The 20703-nt window shown below is 43.8% G+C and overlaps 1 protein-coding gene and 1 non-coding gene across 5 annotated transcripts; both read left to right on the forward strand.

Annotated features, from left to right (window-relative positions):
* Positions 1–2428: 2428 nt before the first annotated feature.
* Positions 2429–20606, forward strand: PPM1G (protein phosphatase, Mg2+/Mn2+ dependent 1G). 4 transcript variants are annotated; one of them, XM_036335046.1, is made up of 10 exons: positions 2432–2731; positions 14953–15022; positions 15510–15595; positions 16049–16181; positions 16864–17276; positions 17836–17973; positions 18307–18541; positions 18898–19027; positions 19588–19690; positions 19989–20606. In XM_036335046.1, the coding sequence occupies exons 1-10, from the start codon at positions 2612–2614 to the stop codon at positions 20193–20195; spliced, it is 1635 nt and encodes a 544-aa protein (XP_036190939.1). In that variant the 5' UTR covers positions 2432–2611; the 3' UTR covers positions 20196–20606. The 4 variants fall into 4 exon arrangements, with proteins under 4 accessions (XP_036190942.1, XP_036190939.1, XP_036190940.1 ...); XM_036335047.1 differs by lacking the exon at positions 2432–2731 and adding an exon at positions 8412–8459; XM_036335049.1 differs by lacking the exon at positions 19588–19690 and having other exon boundaries at positions 2429–2731; positions 19989–20186.
* On the forward strand, positions 15723–15828 carry LOC118669608. Its single transcript, XR_004972060.1, has one exon. It is a non-coding gene; the product is annotated as a U6 spliceosomal RNA (small nuclear RNA).
* Positions 20607–20703: the final 97 nt, after the last annotated feature.

A 20703-nucleotide genomic window follows, 5' to 3' on the forward strand; every position in this document is an offset into this window, starting at 1 on the left:
AAATCAATCTGTGAATATGATGGTGTTTGGGTTTTTTAAAGAAAATTGTTTTTGCTCCCTACCAAAGCATGAAAACTTTGTGTCCTTGGAAGTGTACTGTAATGTTTTGGGGGAAATGGGGATGGACTGAGGATAATCTTCATATTCTTGTCTCTTTCCCCATCTCTTTCCATGAGCCCCTTTAGTATCTTCGTTTCCTTTCTCTGAGACACCACTGCCTTCCAAGTACCTCACTTTTTCCTTCAGTCATGTTTTCTTTTCCACCTTTCCCCGTGTCTATTTTTCTTCCATTTTGTTTCAGGCAATCTCCTATTTTTGTGTGAACATCATTTAATAATTTAACGTTATTTCTCTCATTTACTACAGTATATGTTTATGAATACTTAATATATGGCTGTCTTTTGGTTGAATAATAATACAACAATGCAAACTTCACACTTTATATTCAGCTCCTCTTATCCTTAAAGCAATCTGGAAAAGTAGATATTGTGTTATATAGATGAGGAACTGAACCTGAGAATCACTAACTTGTGAAAGACCGCATAGGTGATATATGTCAAAACTCATGCTTTTTTTTCATTCTTAGAAAAAAAAAAAGCTTGTATTCTTTTTACACTGCCTTTGTCAGAGATCTCATGTAAGTCACCACAGGCCTAATAACATCTTCCTCTACCCTCATCATCTAACGTCAACCCAGTATCTTCAATGCGTGTACAGCCAGTTGTCACCGTAAACCGAACCCACCTTCTTCTCCCCAAACTAGCACCCTTCCACCAACACACCATTTCCGGTTACTGGCTCCAGCAATTTTTGTCACATTCAGGGTCAAAACCTTGCTGTTCATTCATTCAACAAATATTTCAATAGTGTTGAGCACATAAAAGAAACGTGCTCGGGGTGCTGAGGTATACAGCGATAAGTTTGGTGGGGTTTCTGCCTTCACAAAGGCTGCGCAGCGGTTCTCAACCTGGGGGTCGAATGACCCTTTCACAGGGGTCGCCTAAGACCATCGGAAAACACATATATAATTACATATTGTCTTTGTGATTAATCACTGTGCTTTAATTATGTTCCATTTGTAACAATGAAATTGGGGGCCACCACACCATGAGGAACTGCATTAAAGGGTCGGGCATTAGGAAGGTTGAGAACCACTGGCTGATAGGCTACCAGGAAAGACAAGTGGAGACCCAGACCAGTGCGGGGAGACGGGAGGCTTCCTGGAGGAAGCGGTGCTGCAGGCGGAGGAGGAGGAGGTCTGCTCGGTGGGTGAAAGCACGGAAAGAGGAGGAGGAGGGACCCCGAGAGGCACCGCGGGAGCAGCGGGGGAGACGCTGGCACTGGTTCCAGCATGAAGGGCCTGGTGAACCGTGCGCAGGAACCTGCAGGTTTCGGAAGAGGCAGGAGGGAGCCCTTCGTTTTCTATCTCAAAAGAATCAAACCGCTCACAGGTTGGAGAATTCTTCCCCTTCCCTGAACCCAACCTATTGCTAAGTCCTGTCGCTTTCTGACCGTCTGATTCGTTCCGTCGTCTCTAGCCCCACGGCCACCACCCTGGGCGGAGAGGACAGCCCCTTCGCCAGCCGCTCCCCACTCTCTGCCCCCGGCTGCCCTGCGCACGGAGCCGAGGCCGGCAGCCTGAGAGATGCCGGGGACAGGGAAGTCCAAGTCCCGCGTCTGGGCTACCATCGCTGGCCTATCCAGTATCCCTACTTCAAGCCACTTTCCAACGAGGCTGCCGGCTTCCTCAGGAATCGTCCCCAGGACAGTTCACAGTCCGTCCTCGGCCCCGCCACCTCCCGCATCAGCCCCTTCTCCCGGGCACAGCGCGCTCCCGGCGTCCGGCGGGCTCCGCCACGGCGCGCGTCCTCTCCTCTCCTCTCCTCGGGCTTCTTCTCGCCCAGCACAGCCTGTGCCAGCCATGCCTGCCCTGCACTAACTCGCTGGACGTCGCAGACGAGGTCTTTTATTTTCTCTGGTCAGAAAAGACTCACATTCTACTCACACAAACCTCCTAAAAGCCCGGCCAGGTGCTTCCTGTGCTCAGAACCATCAACTTTAACGGAACCGAGTGCGGCGGGGTTTGCGGGGTCTGAGGGCGCAGCGGGGAGAGGGGCTGACACCCCGGAGGGCGGACTGGAAGCACCGAGCCCCGCACAAACGAGCGTCGGAGACACGAGAAAGGGCGGGCGGGAGAGCCGAGAAGCGGGACGGCGGGGACCAGGTACGCGCGACGCCCCTCCCTCCACCCACTCCCGGGGATCGCGGCCGTTGGTGGGCGTGGCCACGCCAGTCTCGCGGGAGCGGCGGTTGGGCGGGCCGTTGTCTCCGCGGGCGGGGCGAGTTGCTAAGGAAATGACTGTCGGCAGCGCCGAGCCGCGCCGCGCCGCGCCGGCCGGGCGGGGTCTGGAGCGGCGCCGTTTCCGCTTCCGCTCCCTCCCTCCGGCAGTCCCGTTACCGCCTCCTGGCCGGCCTCGCGCCTTTCACCGGCACCTTGCGTCGCTGCGCCGCCGGCCGCTCCTGCCACGCGCGCCCCGGGGGCTCCCGGCTCCGGCGCGGCACTGGTCGCGCTCCGTTCGCCTGCCCCTGAGGCCGCCGGCCCGCCGCCGCCATGGGCGCCTACCTTTCCCAGCCCAACACGGTGAAGTGCTCCGGGGACGGGGCCGGCGCGCCGCGCCTGCCGCTGCCCTACGGGTTCTCCGCCATGCAGGGCTGGCGAGTCTCCATGGAGGTGAGGCCGGAGGGGCCCAGAGACTGGTCGCTGGAGGGCGGGAACCCGATGGAGAAAAAGGGAGCGGGGGGATGGGGTCGTCCCCGGGGACGGGTCCGAATCGAGAGCCCGAGTCCCCAGCGGCAGTTCTGGGGGGCGGCATCGGGAGCGGGAGGGAACTGCCGAGGCTCGGGGGCCGTGCGCCGGTGGCCAGCCCGGCGGCGAGCACTTCGCCATGTGGAGAGGCACCTTCCGACGCCGACCGCCCTCTCCCCGCGCCTTCGCGCCTTCCCCCCGTGCCAGCGCCGCTCTCCCGGCTTACAGACGGCGGGAGGCGAAGGGTGGGAGTAAAGGGGAAACGAGGCACCACTCATTTACTCTTGCGAGGAAGAGGCAAATAGAGGGGGATGGCTGTCCTTAATGTTTTATATTTCTGTGTTAAATATGTGCGAGGCCTCTTTGGGCGGAGAGTTTGACAGGGAAAGGAAGCCCGGGCAGATACTCTCAGGTTCTTAACACCTAATGGCCTGGCCCTGGGCACCGCATGTTAATTTCAGAGGCTCGACCTGACCTCCAAGAATTGCCTGTATTCTCTTCAAGGCCTTTTACGGCCTTTGGAAAACTCGAATGATGTCAATCAGTATTATTCCTTTTTAAAAATTATGCTTGATTTTTTTTTTCCCTCCCCCATTTGGGCTTTTTCGAAACTTAATAACTGTCCTTTGCCTGTGCTTGTAGTTTATAGTCTCCTTGGTTTTCAATAATTTCACTAATTTTTATTTTTATTTTGTCTTGACCTACAGAGAACTGACTTTCTTTTCTAGAAAACTTCACTCTGGGTAAAAGGGGAAAAGTCTGGATACAAAAGAGTCCTATAGGGTAAAATGTATTTGAAGCTACAAAGGAGAGCAGAGAACACTAGGAAAGAAAGGGAGAAAGGCCTGTGTCAGAGCTGTCTCTGTGAGGAGTATTGTGAGGTCTAGGCAAGGCAGAAGCGTTAGGGAAATGCCCAAATTATGTCTGGGTTTGAGGATTTATCCCCTTGCTGGGTGGGCTTCAGGTAGCAGCCAGCTACCGTTCCCTGGGGAAGTTCTTCAAACCCCTCGCTCCTCCCTGTGGTTGGCTCTGGAATGACAGTGTAAACGCAAAGGCTTGTTCTCAGACTCAGATACACCTGCAGTTGACTTGGGACAGCTCTGTCATTAGGTGGGGATCCTATAGTTCATCTCATCTAGTTGGGCTCCCACCTTTTACAGCTCAGAAGTCCAGGCCCAGAAAGGTCCGAACACTTGTGCCTTGGTGGAAAGAATCTGTAGGATGAAATTGTTCGAGATACTGGATGTTTGTCTTCTGAAGTGTAGTGTTCATATTTCACTGTGCTGCACAGGGTTGAGCTTACAGAGTGCTTGGTAAATGTCATTGCCCGTCTGTTAGAAATACCTGGATATAGTTTCCAAAGGGAAACATTTATATAATGGGGTTTGGGTTAGTTGGTAGTTTGGAGGTTCCGTTTCTATGACATTTTCTGTTAATATTTTAAGATTTGAGGTGACTATCTCATCTCACAGTAAGACTTTTTCTTCAGGTTTCTCATTCCATACTTTCCAGTTTACTCTGCTATGGTTTTTCCATTTCTTAGTACTATTCTCATTTTCTTTATGAATTGGGTATTCAGTTGTCCAAGTCATTTGCTCAGTGATTCTGTGCTGTTTGCTTCCTCTCTGCAGGACATTTCCCTTTAATTTTGGTTTCTCTGTTAACTAGAAAATGACTTTTTTTTTTCACCTGGGACTGTTTGGTTTGTAGGAGATTTCATTAGACTATTACTTAGATCTTAATCTCCCTTTTGAGAGATAACTAGTTAGGGTTTTTTTAAAATCCTCCCAGTTACACAGTTTCTGAATTTACCTTTTTTGAATAGTTAAATATAGCTAATCAGCCTGGCCAGAGTGGCTCAGTGATTGAGCGTACACCTATGAACCAGGAGGTCACAGTTCGATTCCTGATCAGGGCACATGCTGGGTTGTGGGCTTGATCCCGGGTATGGGGCATGCAGGAGGCAGCCAATCAATGATTCTCTCTCTCCCTTTCTCTGAAATCAATAAAAATATATTTTAAAAAATAATAAATATAGCTAACCAAGTCATCTTCAGTTTGGGATCCTTTTGGGATCCTTTTCTGCTTCTATGATACTTTCCCTTTGGCTTGGTGTTTCCTTTCTCCCCAAAGTATAACATAGTTTCTTTGGTATGGCAAGAAAATAACTGCATCTAATGCTTCTTGAGTGAATCTTTTCATCAAGTGTACTCCTGTTCCTCTTAACCTTTGGGGCTTAATTCCACCAATTACATCTATTGACCTTATTTGCTTGGTTCTAATGATTCCGATGAGGTAAGTTTATCATGCCAGTATGCTTTACAAAGGTTGCTAAAATCCTAACTCATAGATTTAACCTTAAGAGAATACTATTTTACCCCCTCTCTTAAGGGAAGGATGGCAACTATCAATAGCTGGCATTTTATACTTTCTGCCTCTCTCCAGCTCCTCTTTTCTTTTCTTTCTTTTTTTTTTTTAGAGAGAGGGAAAGACAGAGAGAAACATTGATATGAGAGAAACACATCAATTGGTTGCCTCCTGACCAGGGCCCAGGCAGAGAGAAGCCAAGGTACATGCCCTTCACCAGAATCAAACCCGGGACGCTTTGGTCCACAGTCATCAGTCTCTGAATCTTTTTTTTTTTTTTAATATATTTCTTTATTGGTTTCAGAGAGGAAAGGAGGAGAGAGAGATAGAAACATCAATGATGAGAGAGAATCATTGATCGGCTGCCTCGTACACGCCCCCCACTGGGGACCGAGCCCGAAACCCAGGCATGTGCCCTTGGCAGGAATCGAACCTGGGACCCTTCAGTCTGCAGGCTGACGCTCTATCCACTGAGCCAAGCTGGCCAGGGCTCCAGCTCCTCTTTCTATGGCACCAGGGTGCTTTGAGGAGGGGTAATCAAAATACCACAGTTGAAGTTCTCTTCCTTTCTTCCTTCATGGTTTGGAGGGAGCCTTAAGCTGGTTGAGGTATGTATTTTGGGGGTTAAGAGGTAGGTAGTGAGCCCTAGCCGGTTTGGCTCAGCAGATAGAGCGTCAGCCTGCGGACTGAAGAGTCATGGTTCGATTTCAGGTCGGGGGCACATGCCTGGGTTGTGGGCTTGATCCCTCGTGGGGGCTGTGCAGGAGGCAGCCGATCAGTGATTCTCTTTCATCGATGTTTCTCTCTCTCTCTCTATCTCCCTTTCTCTCTGAAATCAATAAAGATATATTTAAAAAAAAAAAAAAAAAAGAGGTAGGTAGTGAAATGGTGCCTGAGAAGTATATGTGGAAAGTTCCGAGTTTTTGGTGGCTAATGAGAAGTCCAATCTGAAATGAAGTCTTCTTTAAAAAAATTTTTTTATTGATTTCAGAGAGGAAGGGAGAGGGAGAGAGAGATAGAAACATCAATGATGAAAGAGAATCACTGATTGGCTGCCTCCTGCACCCCCCCGACTGGGGACCAACCTGCAACCCAGGCATGTGCCCTTGACTGGAATTGAAACTGGGACCCCTCAGTCCTCAGGCCCACGCTTTATCCACTGAGCAAAACCCTATAGGGCTGAAATGAAGTCTTAAAAGGGACTTGTGGTTTTTGGTTGTGAGTTTTCTGGAAGTGATAAAATGCTTTCAATGGGGAGGTAAGATTAAAAAAAAGTTTTTCTAAATTATATTTGCCTTTTTTTAAGGGAGTATAATTTTGAATACACTAGTAGTTCACTGCTAGGTTATTAATGGTCATAGAGGGTTGTCTAGAATTGAATGTAGATAGTGTTGAGTAGAATATTCTTAAGATATCTGAATGACAGTTTCAATTATTATATTAATGGACAAAAATATAAACTAAACTCCCTTAAGCATGCTGTGGGGTTCCACTTGAGAGAGGGCATCCGAGGCTGAAGGGCTTTTATGTCTGATCCTCAGATTAGTGTCTCATCTCCAACTTAAAACCCTTTTTTACTTACTGAACCAGGTCAGAATTCCATTGTCTGTGATGCAGTTTAGTAATTCTTATAAAAGGGCATTGTTTTCATTTGATGAGCATGCAGTACCTCTTCTTCCCAATTCAAAGATAGTATGAAATGGTATCAAAGGTATGCCCATTAATATGGAGAAATTGTTTTCTATTATACTATTTCTTTATAAGTTCTCAAGTGCAATCAGACTGGCTCAGGTACAATCAAAACTTATTCCTCAAGATTTCAAGAATATTTTACATCAATTATTTCTATTGCCCAATCTCCTAGCAGTTGTTACTACTGCTTCTCGGTTCCTGATCCCCTGTTGGGTTATCATTTTGAAATTATCCTTGAGAGGTAAGGACTTGATTGTGAGTGTAGAAATTTAACAGATTTGATCAATAGCCCTTCGCATTTTAAGCTGTTATTAAAATTATGCTTTCTGGGAAGCACAAATCTTTAGAATTGAATTTAACTTAATTCAAAGATGGAGAATAACAACTTTCAAATAACAGTATTTGAAAATGTACCTACAGGTCACTTTTAAAGTAACTTTGAACCTGGCTGGTGTGGCTCAGTAGTTGAGCATAGATCCATAAACTAGGAGGTCACTCACTGTTTGATTACTGGTCAGGGCACATGCTGGGATTGCAGACTCTTTCCTCAGTAGGAGAGTGTAGGAGGCAGCCGATCAATGATTCTCATTGATATTTCTCTCTCTCTCCCTCTCTCTTCCTCTCTCTGAAATAAATACAAACATATTTTAAAAAGTCTTTAACTTTGAGATATAACTTACATACCATATATATCATTTAAAGTGTACATTTCAGTGATTAATTTATTCAGAGTTCTATAGCAAGCACTACTGTCAACTTTTCTTTTGTTAATACTCATCTGAGGATATTTTTCATTTTCTTTTTTTTAAAATATATTTTATTGATTTTACAGAGCGGAAGGGAGAAGGATAGAGAGTTAGAAACATCAATGAGAGAGAAACATCCATCGGCTGCCTCCCACATGCCCCCCACTGGGGACGAGCCTGCAACTAAGGTACATGCACTTCAGTCTGTGGGCTGACCCTCTGTCCACTGAGCCACACCGGTTAGGGCCAGAGGATATTTTTCCATTGATTTTTAGAGAGAGTGGAAGGGAAGGGGAGAGACAGAGAGAAAGATCGATGTGAGAGAGACACATCTATTGGTTGTCTCCCATACACGTCCGACCAGGGCCAGGGATCGAGTCTGCAACTGAGGTACATGTATTGAACCCAGGATCCCTTAATCCGAGGGCTGAATCTCTATCCACTGAGCCAAACCAGCTAGGGCACCACTATCAATTTTTGAATATTTTCATAACCTCCAAAAGAAACTTTATAACATACCAAGTCACTCCCTTTTCTCCCTCCTCTAATCGCTGGCAACCACTAAGTTACATTATGTCTATGGATTTGCCTATTCTGAGCATTTCATATAAATGGAATTATAAGTATGTCACCTTTTATCTGGCTTCTTCTACTAAACATCTTATTAAAGGTTATCTATGTTGTATCATTAATCTGTCAGTATTTCATACCTTTTTATGGCTGAATACAATATTCCATTTTATGATCATTTTCTTTATCCATCAGTTCATGGATGTTTAGATTTCTACGTTTTGGCTTTTATGGATAATGATGCTATGAACATTAATGTACAAGTTTTTGTGTCGAAAGTAAGTTTTTATTTCTCTTGAGTGGAATTGCTGGGCCATGTAATAACTCCATGTGTAACATTTTGATAACTGCCTATTTTAAGGTTGCAACATTTTATATTTCTACCAGCAGTGTATGAGGGTGTCAGTTTTTCTACATCCTCCCTTCACTTATTATTATCTGTCTTTTTTATTATAGTGTATGTGAAATGGCATCTCGTTGTTGTTTTGATTGTATTTCCCTGATGGCTAAGGCTGTTTAATTATCTCTTCTTGTGCTCATTGGCCATTTTATATATCTTTGGAGAAATGTCTGTTCAGATCCTTTGTCCATTTTTAATTGGGTTGTCTTTTTTCTCTTTTTACTGAGATTAAGAGTTCTTTTTATATTCTGGATACAAGTCCCTCATCAAGTAGTATTTGCAAGTATTTTCTCCCTTCTTTCTTGTTGGTGTCCTTTGAAGCACAAAAGTTAAGTCCAGTTTATCGAGAGTTTTATAGTTTTAGCTCTTACATTTACATCCGAGATTCATTTTGAGTTATTTTTGTGTATAGTGTAAGGAAGGGATCATGTAGCTATCAAGTTGTCTCAGCACCATTTGTTAAAAAGCCTATTCTTTCTCCTCATTGGATTATCTAGGCATTATTGTTAGAGATCAGTTGACCATAAATATGAGGGTTTATTTATGGACTCTTAATGCCATTCAATTGATCTACATACCTATTGTTATGCCAGTACCACATTGTCTGGTTGCTATAGCTTTGTGGTAAGTTTTCAAGTCAGGAAGTGTATCTCCCAACTTTGTTTTACTCTTTTCTTCTTTTCTGGGTCCCTTGCATTTCCATATGAACTTTAGGATCATCTTCTTAATTTCTGCACAACAGGCATCTGGGATTTTAGTAGTTCAACTGAGGAGCATTACTACTTTAACATTATTAAGTCTGTAGTTTTGTTGTGGTATCTGCAGGTTTTGGTATCAGGATAATACTGGTCTCATAGAATTAGTTGAGAAATGTTACCTTCTCTTCTATAGTTTGTTTTTGTTTCTTTTTTTAATACATTTTTATTGATTTTAGAGAGGGAGAGAGAGAGAGAAAAACATCAATGATGAGAGAGAATCATTGATTGGCTGCCTCCTGCATGCCCTGCACTAGGGATAGAGCCTGCAACCCAGGTGTGTGCCCTGACTGGAATCGAACTGAGACCTCCTGGTTCATAGGTTGATGCTCAACCAGTGACCTACACTGGCCAGCCTCTTCTGTATTTTGAAAGACTTTATCAAGAATTGGTACTCTTTTTTTTTTTTTAAAGGTTTTTTTTTAATTGATTTCATAGAGAAAGGGAGAGGGAGAGACAGAAACATTAGAGTGATGAGAGAGAATCATCGTCTGGATGCCTCCTACATGTCCTCCACTGTGGATCGAGCCCACAATCCAGGCATGTACGCTGACAGGAATCGAACTGTGACCTCCTGGTTCCTAGGTCAGTGCTCAACCCCTGAACCACACCAGCTGGGCTAATTCTATAGGTATTTGGTAGAATTTACCAGTGAAGTCATCTGAGATTGGGCTTTTCTTTGTGGGAAGTTTTTTCCCCATTTGTCTTTGTTGTTGTTTGTTTTTTAAAAATATTTATATTTGTTATTTTTATTGTGGTAAAATACACATAACATAAAATTGACCATCTTACTCATTTTTAAATCTACAATTCCGTAGTGTTAAGTACTTTTACATTGTTGTGCAACCAATCTCCCAAACTCTTTTCATTTTGCAAATTTGAAACTGTACCCATTAAACAACTCCTCATCCTCCTCTCTCTCAAGTCCCTCGCAACCACCTTTCTACTTTCTTTCTATGAAATTTGACTATTCTAAGTGGATGGGAAGAGAATTACATGTTGGTTTTACTATCTGACTTTTTAAATTATATGCATATATTACCACTGTGCTATAGATTTTATGTTCTGCATCCCCTAAAATTCATGTGCTGAAATGTAATCTTCCTATAAAATCTCCTCATATAGCCATAGCTGGTTTTGCTCAGTGGTTAGAGCATCAGCCTTGGACTGAAGGGTCACGGGTTCAATTCAGGTCAAGGGCACATGCCCTGGTTGTGGGCTCGATCCCCACTAGGGGGCGTGCAGGAGGCAGCCAGTCAATGATTCCCTCTCATCATTTATATTTCTATCTCTCTCTCCCTATCCCTTCCTCTCTGAAATCAATAAAAATATATTTTGAAAAAAAAATCCTCATATAAAGACAGATTTGTCTTTTTGTATCTGGCTTATTTCACTTAGCATAATGTCTTCAAGGTTCATTTATCTGTTGATGGACACTTGGGTTGTTTCTACCTTTTTTGGCTGTTGTGAATAAAGCTGCTGTAAATGTGGGTATACAGATTATCTTTCCTAGACCCTAGTGGAAAGTCCAAGATTAAGGTGTCTGATAAGGACCCACTTCCTGGTTCATAGACAGCTGTCTTCTAGCTGTGTCCTCCATAAGGCAAGGGAGCTTTCTGGCATTTTGTTTATAATCTCATTCGTGAGGACTCTTCCCTCATGACCACTCAAAGGGCCCACCTCCAGATACATCACATTGGGGATTGATTACATTTCAATATATGCATTTTAGGGGGACACAAAACATTAAGTCTATAGCATAGTGATAATACATGCATACTAGTATAATTTAAAAGTAATGTCAAGATGAATTTGAGAATTAGTTCTCTCATCTTCTCTAGCTAGGCCTTTTACATTTTATTGATTGATTTTTAAAAAATATATATTTTATTGGTTTTTTACAGAGAGGAAGGGAGAGGGATAGAGAATTAGAAACATCGATGAGAAGAAACATCGATGAGAGAGAAACATCGATCAGTTGATCAGCTGCCTCCTGCACACTCCCCACTGGGGATGTGCCTGCAACCAAGGTACATGCCCTTGACTGGAGTCAAACCTGGGACCTCTGAGTCCACAGGCTGACTCTCTATCCACTGAGCCAAACCAGTTAGGGCTTGATTGATTTTTTTAGAGAGATAGAAAGGAGAGAGAGAGAGAGAGAGACATTAATTTGTCCCACTTATTTATACATTCGTTGGTTGCTTCTTGTATGTGCCCTGGCCGGGGATTGAACCCGTAGCCTTGGTGTATCAGAATAACACTCTAACCAACTGAGCTACCCAGCCAGGTCTAGCTAGGCCTTTTTGTTCAATACTTAGAAGAAAAGAAAATGTGTAATTCCTTTCCAAACCATCTTCACATTTTAAAAATTGATTTGTAAAGGTTAAGATAAATTTATGTATTGTGGATCCAAATGGTTGATCCAGTGAGTGTTTGTGGATGTATTTATAACCGTAGGAGATTGACATGGGGGGGGGAGGGGGGATAATCAAGGGTTTATTAGTACAGATCCACTGATTGTCTACGTCAGAAGGGGTTGTGTGATACATGATTTAGTAAGACAAGGCCTAAGAGCCTTGACTCAGATGACCTGTGTATTCTGAGTCATCTCTTCCAGACCATCTCAATGGTTATTGTGTTATGATATGATACATCTCTGGGTTTGAGGTAGGAAATGAAGGAGGAGGTATCCTTAATTTATTTGTCCTGACGCATCTAGGAGCCCACCATTAGGAGCAAACGTGGAAGTCCTGCTGTGTTGCAGAACATACTGTTAGGCCCCTGAGCTATAAAGAAATTTAAGACAGCCTTTGCTTTCATGTTGGTTTATAGTCTAGTTAAGACCTAGGACTCCTTTTTCCCCCATGGAATATTGGATAACAATACAAGATAGCATATGCTGGGTGCCAAAATTATTGATAGAGGCAATAATATTGAGTTCAGAGGGGGAAGTGATCATAGAACATTAGTGTGATTGAGAAAGATCTCTGGGAGATGAGACTAATTGGACCTTAAAGAAAGAGTGTACAGACAAATGAGATGGAGGAAAGTGGAAGAAGAAAAAGTATTAGAAGGAGGGGTAGGCTCTGAGTATTAGAAAGGCTCTGAGACAAGCCTGCTTACTATGCTGGGCTGGGATGGTCAGTGTCAAGAGTGTCTTTTGGGGATTAGTTATGAGAGGTAAGAGATTAGGTTATCGAGATGGGTAGGAATGGTGTTGAATGCTTTAAATTTCCAGTAAGTTGTAGGGAATCAATCTTATATTCAGTAGAATCTACTGAAGTTTGTAGCAATAAAATGTTATATTAGAAAGATTAATTTGGCAGCTGGATGTATGTAGGTTGGATTATAGGGGGCAGAGAGTAGAGATAGAGGAGTTAAACTATTAAGAGTAAAGTAATTTAGCTATCATCAACAAGTGTGGGGGAGGATGTGGAGAAAAAGGAACCCTTGTGTACAGCTGGTGGGAATGCAGACTGGTGCAGCCACTGTGGAAGACAGTATGGAGTTTCCTCAAAAAGTTAAAAATGGAACTCCCATTTGACCCAGTAATCCCACTTCTAGGACTATATCCCAAGAAACCAGAAACACCAATCAGAAAGGATATATGCACCCCCATGTTCATAGCAGCACAATTTACAATAGCTAAGATTTGGAAACAACCTAACTGCCCATCAGCAGATGAGTGGATTAAAAATCCGGTACATCTATACAATGGAATACTACACCACTATAAAAAAGGAGGAACTCTTACCATTTGCAACAGCATGGATGGAATTGGAGAGCATTATGCTAAGCGAAATAAGCCAGTTGGAGAAAGATAAATATCACATGATCTCACTCATATGTGGGCTTTAATGATCAACATAATTTGATGAACAAGAATAGACCCAGAGACAAATGGCAGGGGGGGGGGGGGATTAGAGAGCAACCAAAGGACTTGCATGCATGCATATTAGCATAACCAAGGACACAGACACTGGGGCAGTGGGAGCTTGCCTTGGGTGGGAATGGCTTTGGGGGGTGGGGGGGCGGTGTCAATGGGGAAAAAGGAGACATGTAAAACTTTAGACAATAAATTTAAAAAAAAACTAAAGTAATATAGGAACAGAGTTACCAAGGAAAACTCAGCAGGACTCAGTGATGGAAAGTGGAAGACAACCAGGAAATCAAGGAGGACTTTGATTAGGTGTTGCCTGGGAGAGTTCAGATTTCATTACGTGTAGGGGAAGCTCTAGATTTTTTAGAGACTTAAGATATGTTGAGTTCCGGTTTACATATGTTAAGTTTGTGGTGGAGAAGGGACATCTAATATTAACAGGCATTAGGAAGTATAGAACTAAAGTTTTTCATAGAACCCAAGAGCACTTTCAAGAAAGCTGGTGTGGTTTGTACTCCTTATAAACAAAGGCTGGAGCGAATGAAAACTGCAAAACAGGTCTTTGGGTTGCTGTTAAGGTTATTGTCTGCTCTGAAGTAAAATGTTGGAGGAGACGAGTTTGAAGGTTAGGAGTTTAAGATGAATGTTGATCTAGAAAGAGGAGAAATACTGTTTTTGAGGCAAAGCAAAGGGGAGAGATTCGATATAGCTGGAGAAGTTTTGAGGTAGAATAGGGAAGATGTGGTTAATATAATTAAGAGTCAATGGAGAATACAGAAAAAAAAGATAAATGGAAGTAGTGACCACAATCAACATAATTTCATGACATCTTATGACTACAATACTTAGTGCCTCTGATTCAAGGGTAAAGAAAGCAGTTGGTTAGGTTATACAAGGTTGGATGAGGTTTTCTAGCTTGCTAAGAGACAGTGTTGAAGTACTTAGCTTTGGCTCAAAAAGGGACAGAGAGAAATAAAGGCAAGGGTAAAGGTAGGGAGGCTGTGATCAAAGTTGTCAAGGTGGAAATTTAAGTGCTTAGAGAAGGTGGAACAGTTCCAAGTGATAATATAGATTCAAGCTTTTCGGGAAGTAGAGGAGAAGGTAATGTGGAGTAGTTCTAGGAACTGAGACCTCAAGGTATAAGATGAATCTTTATGGTGTGCATTCCTTTTTGAGAATAAGGATAGAGACGAAAGATGTGAGCCAGGTGCTAAATAATTCCAATTTATAGTTCTGTGATGATATGAGCAAGATAGATATTCTTATTTCATTTTATAAATGATGAAATTAAGGTAAGAGATAGCTGGCCAGAGATCATGTAGTATATATGGTAGCATGACTACTTGAAGTTCACTGGTTCATGGAATGGATCTGGAAGTGACTTAAAAGATCCTTTATTCTGGTTCTTCCCATAGTTGCCACAAATCCAAAAAGGTCAGGTCTAGAGTTCCAACAGCCAAGCATTCTGCCATCTGGATGACTGATACCTCCTAGGCTTGTGGCTGCTAGACTTCAGAGGTAGTGACCTGATTCATCTCTCTTCTTCCTTTCTCCATCTCCTGTACTTCTTTTCTTAGTTTATCATTCCATCTTCCTTTCTTATTTCTAGGCCCTGTAGGTCAGCTAGGGAAGAGTTAAAAAATTAGTAAGATTAAGGTGTGAACATGATCCTCATGACTTGAGGAAGAATATCCTTTGGCCTTGAGAAATGCTAATTATTCTCTTCTTTTTCCTAGGATGCTCACAATTGTATTCCTGAGCTGGACAGTGAGACAGCTATGTTTTCTGTCTATGATGGACATGGAGGTAACTTTAACAGATCATATTGATAACATCCTAATACTCTAATTCCAGACTTTATAGGGCAAGAACAGGTCCTTTGTTCTTTTACTTTCAAAGTTCTGGTCCTTCGATATCATTTCCTGCCTCATGCTGTTTTTCTCTATTCTGCCATTCTTCCGTCCTAATAGGATATTGTATTGGTTCATAATCTCTTCCAGGCCTTGCTTTAATCCAGAAAAGAATCTTCCTACATTAGCTTTTTTCCCCTTTCACTGAAAACTAAGTATGCAAGTGAAAAAACAAGGGATATATTAATATAGCCCCGAGATGTGATTGGGAAGTCCATTTTCTGAGTCAAAACTTCCCAAAGGCTGTCTTTCAAATAGGTTTGAGTTGTGCTAAGATATTTATCTCCTCAACGCTTGGAATTTATTCCAGTATGGCATATAGATATTATATTACTTTCTATGTGTGGGAAGCAGTGCTCTGGGTGACCTTACCTTTCTTCTAGGGGAGGAAGTTGCCTTGTATTGTGCCAAATATCTTCCTGATATCATCAAAGATCAGAAGGCTTACAAAGAAGGCAAGCTACAGAAGGTCTGTCTTCCCACAATGTTCATTCTTCCCTTCTGTAGGCTTTCCCCTGTTTTCTGATCCTTAGCTTTTCCTTTCTCATTGCCACCTAACTTCTTAAAGAATTTGTTGCCTAAAATGAGCTTATTCCGTGCTCGCTTTGGCAGTACATATACTAAAGTTGGAATGATACAGAGAAGACTAGGATGGCCCCTGCAAAGGATGACACATAAATTCGTGAAGCGTTCCATATTTAAAAATAAAATAAGCTTATTCCCACTTAAGTCTTTTTAGAGCTGCCTTATCATCCCCAGGTCTCTGAACTGTTTTTCATGTATATACGAGTGTCTCCTAGTGTGGGGGATCACATTCTAATTTGCACCCCATCCTTGTGACTAGGATTCTATCTAGGCAACTTATTTTATACCTGCTGTACTGTTCCCTATACTTGCCTCATACTGTTTTGCTTATATTCAGGCTTTGGAAGATGCCTTCTTGGCTATTGATGCCAAACTAACCACTGAGGAAGTCATTAAGGAGCTGGCACAGATTGCAGGGCGACCCACTGAGGATGAAGATGAAAAAGAAAAAGTAGCTGATGAAGATGATGGTAAGTGTGGCATCTCATGTTTGAGAGGAAATCAGCATTTTAAAATACTATTATTTAGTATATGTTATTTCTGTATAAATTCTAAGAGAGAATGACTTCCTACGCACTTAGAGAGTCCTCAAATTAAAGAACCCTATGTTCTCCTGCATTGCATGTGATTATGAAAAGGAGAAATAGAATTAACCTTTGTTGAGTGCCTAGTGTCTTAGTTGTAAGCATTTTTATGTGCATTATTTTTTGTCATTGTGATGGGGTCTTTCTGGTTCCTATTAATATTTATGTGACTGTTTTTCAAGACCGGAGCTGTCATTAGCCCCAGCAGCCAGTCATTAAGCCTTGGTCATAGGCCTAGACTGGCACTGTGGGCTTCCTGGGTCCTCAGTGAGAATAGGGTTTCCAACTTACCAATAAAAAATGAGATGATAAGGAAAATATACCTAGTGATCCTTTGACTAAGAAGGGGGTGAAAGACAAAGACCAAAGGAAGGCTATGGAGGCAGATGTTACTTGAGAAGGAAAGCAAAAGGGTGTTTTTCTGAGACTTGGTAAGTGAGAGGACCCTTAGGAGTAGGGAGTGGTGGGGAAGTTGGAACTCAGGCTGCAAGGGCAGTGGATGTAGTAAGAGTGACCAATCCCATGAGGAATCTGGCATGGGGGCGCTGATTTAGCCTCTTACCTGCAGTGGACAATGAGGAGGCTGCACTGCTGCATGAAGAGGCTACCATGACTATTGAAGAGCTGCTGACACGCTACGGGCAGAACTGTCACAAGGGTGCTCCCCACAGCAAATCTGGAGCTGGGACAGGCGAGGAACCAGGGTCCCAGGGCCTCAATGGGGAGGCAGGATCTGAGGACCCATCTAGGGAATCTTCTTCAGAGGAAAATGGTCCCACAGCCAAGGTCCACACAGGCCTTTCCTCCAACTCGGAACGTACAGAGGCAGGCCAAGGTGGTGAGCCTGGCATTCCCACTGGTGAGGCTGGGCCTTCCTGCTCTTCAGCCTCCGACAAGCTGCCTCGAGTTGCTAAGTCCAAGTTCTTTGAGGACAGTGAGGATGAGTCAGATGAGGCGGAGGAGGAAGAGGAAGACAGCGAGGTAAGGGCCTGTAGGGGCTGATAGATGCTGAAATTGCAGAGGGGCCTGTTTGGTTGCCATTCATAGCTGTTTGACTCTTCTATTTTGACATCATCCCCAAAGACCCACTAAATGCTAAGCTTTTCTTGGGTTCATTATCTCCACCAACACATGTACCATTAGCCCTCTTACCTCTTTCTTTGTTGATACACTAACAAATAGATTTAGTTGTGGCCTTGAAAGAGTCTGTCTCCTAGAGAGAGAATAGGAAGATGGTGGTTATTACTTTGGATATCTGGGTATTTCCTTTTCTGGGCAACTTACTTTCTGGTCATGTTGCCTAGAAGGTGCTTTAGGCTGATTGCCTTGGCCTTCCCCTGGTGAGCCCAGTTCAGGATATCAGTTATTCCAATGCTAGCCCTCTCCCTTCCCCCATATTTCTCACCGTGATCATATAGTTGCATCTTTTAGTGTTCTGAGGACCTGTGTTCAGCAGGGCCTCTTTGTTTTGAATAAGAGTTGGGGGAGTGGGGCAGGAGGTTATTCCAGTCTCAGTTGCCTGGGATCATCCCTCTGGCAGGATTGCAGTGAGGAAGAGGATGGCTACAGCAGTGAAGAGGCAGAAAATGAAGAAGATGAGGATGACACCGAGGAGGCTGAAGAGGATGAGGAAGAAGAGGAGGAGATGATGGTCCCTGGGATGGAAGGCAAAGAGGAGGTCTGTGGGAATGGGGAGCAGTGGATTTAGAAGAATCAAGAGGCAGTTGTGAATCCCCTGATTTGATTCTGGGAGAGGGGATCCCCTTGCTCTTTTAGTATTGAAGTCATGATCATGGGGGGATTTTTTTCTGCAAAGGGAATGAGGTCTTTTGGGTAGAATTGTCTCAGAAAACAGAGGGAGCATGCCATAGTCCCTGGGAATATAAAATTTGTGATCCTCCTTTTTGTTAAAGCTATCTTGGTGGTTCTAGTGAGATGAGAAAGCATAGGTGAATGGTCAGGGGAACTCGTGTCCAGAAGCTTCCATGATGCTTTCTTTCTCCTTCTTAAGCCTGGCTCTGACAGTGGTACAACAGCTGTAGTGGCTCTGATACGAGGGAAGCAGTTGATTGTAGCCAATGCAGGAGACTCTCGCTGTGTGGTGTCTGAGGCTGGCAAAGCTTTAGACATGTCCTATGACCACAAGCCGGAGGATGAAGTGGAGCTAGCACGCATCAAGAATGCTGGTGGCAAGGTTACCATGGATGGTCGAGTCAACGGGGGCCTCAACCTCTCCAGGGCCATTGGTAAGAACTAGGGGACTATGTATGGAAAAGACTTTTGGGGTCTTTTTCTCTGTTTCAGACTGTGTAGTAGCAAGTTTTAATTTTCATAGCCCTTGCACCTTTCTAAATATTTTTGTATCTACCACCAGTAACCTTAAATGCCTCTATGAGATAGGTAATATGGGTATCATTTCTGGATGATGAAAAAAAACAGGTTAGTGAATTACTTATGATTCATCCTAAAGTCAGGGTTGAAACTAGAACTCAGTTCGCCTGTCCATTAGATTATGGAAAGGAAGGAAATGAATGGCAAGGCTTCAAACACTTCTGTGAGAAGTACCCAAACTATTTGTTAACCAACTATTCCTTTACTTCAGGAGATCACTTCTATAAGAGAAACAAGAACTTGCCACCTGAGGAACAGATGATATCAGCCCTTCCTGACATCAAGATGCTGACTCTCACAGATGACCATGAATTCATGGTCATTGCCTGTGATGGCATCTGGTGAGCACTGGCAGAATGCCTTAAAGTTCCTTTTTCTGCAGCATTACTTCTCATGTAGTGCTCTGAGCTCCTTTGGCTTTATTTTTATTATTTTTTAAAATATATATTTCTATTGATTTTATTTATTATATTTTTACTGATTTCAGAGAGAAAGGGAGAGTGAGTGAGAGATAGAAACATAAATGATGAGAGAGAATCATTGATTGGCTGCCTCCTGAATGCCCCCCCTACTGGGGATTGAGACCACAACCTGGGCATGTGCCCTTGACTGGATTTGAATCTGGGACCCTTCAGGTTGATGCTCTATCCACAGAGCAGACCGGCTAGAGCCTGCTTTGGTTTTATATCATCCATTGAATGGCTGCATTCTGTACCTTTTCTCAAGCTGCTCTAGGATTAGAGTTTAGGTAGACAGCTTGGTATCAAGACGCCTAAGCCTAAGGCAGAGCTGAGGACAATCTCTGTGTTTACATTGACCCAAACTGTCACCTCTATCCATACTCCTCCATTCTGCTTTCCGTGGGACTCAAGAAGATTCTGACTATTGTTTCTGATCCCAGGAATGTGATGAGCAGCCAGGAAGTTATAGACTTTATTCAGTCAAAGATTAGCCAGCGTGATGAAAATGGGGAGCTTCGGTTATTGTCATCCATCGTGGAAGAGGTGAGTCCCAGTTTGGAAGAGTGTCTGGGCTGCAGAGCCAAGGTTTTCTCCAAGACCAGAGCATAGGAGTATCATTCATTAGTGACAGATGCCAAACCCTGAGTAGAAAGTTCCACCTTCCCTCATTTCCCTGACTCACCTTATGCCTCATGGACTAGCAAATGGGCTGTTTCGTAATAACCTGTGACCCATTTCTCTCCTTCTGCCACCTTGTCTGGCACGACCACCTCTCTAATGTGACTTTAGGGTCCCGGAAAAGTATTCAAACCTTAAAACTGCTACCCCTTCCATTTTGTAGCTGCTGGATCAATGCCTGGCACCAGATACTTCTGGGGATGGTACAGGGTGTGACAACATGACCTGCATCATCATTTGCTTCAAGCCCCGAAACACAGCAGAGCTTCAGCCAGAGAGTGGCAAGCGGAAACTGGAGGAGGTGCTTTCTACTGAGGAGGCTGAAGAAAATGGCAACAGTGACAACAAGAAGAAGGCCAAGCGGGACTAGCGGACTTGGTTGTCCAGACTCCTGCCCCCGAGACTGTTTTCTGAGCCCTCCGGACCTGAGACTGAGTTTTGTCTTTTTCCTTTAGCCTTAGCAGTGGTTGTGAGGTGTGCAGGGGGAACTGGGTGGCTTTACTCAGCCCATTCCAGAGGCTCGCCCTCCACACAGCAGCTCGGGAGCCGCTGCTGCTCTCCCCAGCCTCCTCTTTGCTCCTTGGGGCTCATCACTGGTTCTGTGCCTGTGCTCTGTTGTGTTGGAGGGAAGGACTGGAGGTTCTGGTTTTTACTCTGTGAACTTTATTTAAGGACATTCTTTTTTATTGGCGGCTCCATGGCCCCGGCCGCTTGCACCTGCTCTCTGTTGTACACTTTCAATCAAACACTTTTTCAGACTAAAGGCCAAAACCTAATCAAACCCAGTGTCCTTTTTTCTTTGCTGCCTTTCCATCCTGTCCTGGTCACCCAGGTTGCCTGGGCACTTCAGGCTTGACCCTATCAGTAGTAGCATCTAC

The sequence above is a fragment of the Myotis myotis genome, unplaced genomic scaffold (genome assembly GCF_014108235.1).
Source record: "Myotis myotis isolate mMyoMyo1 unplaced genomic scaffold, mMyoMyo1.p scaffold_m19_p_14, whole genome shotgun sequence".
In the NCBI taxonomy this organism is placed as follows: domain Eukaryota; kingdom Metazoa; phylum Chordata; class Mammalia; order Chiroptera; family Vespertilionidae; genus Myotis; species Myotis myotis.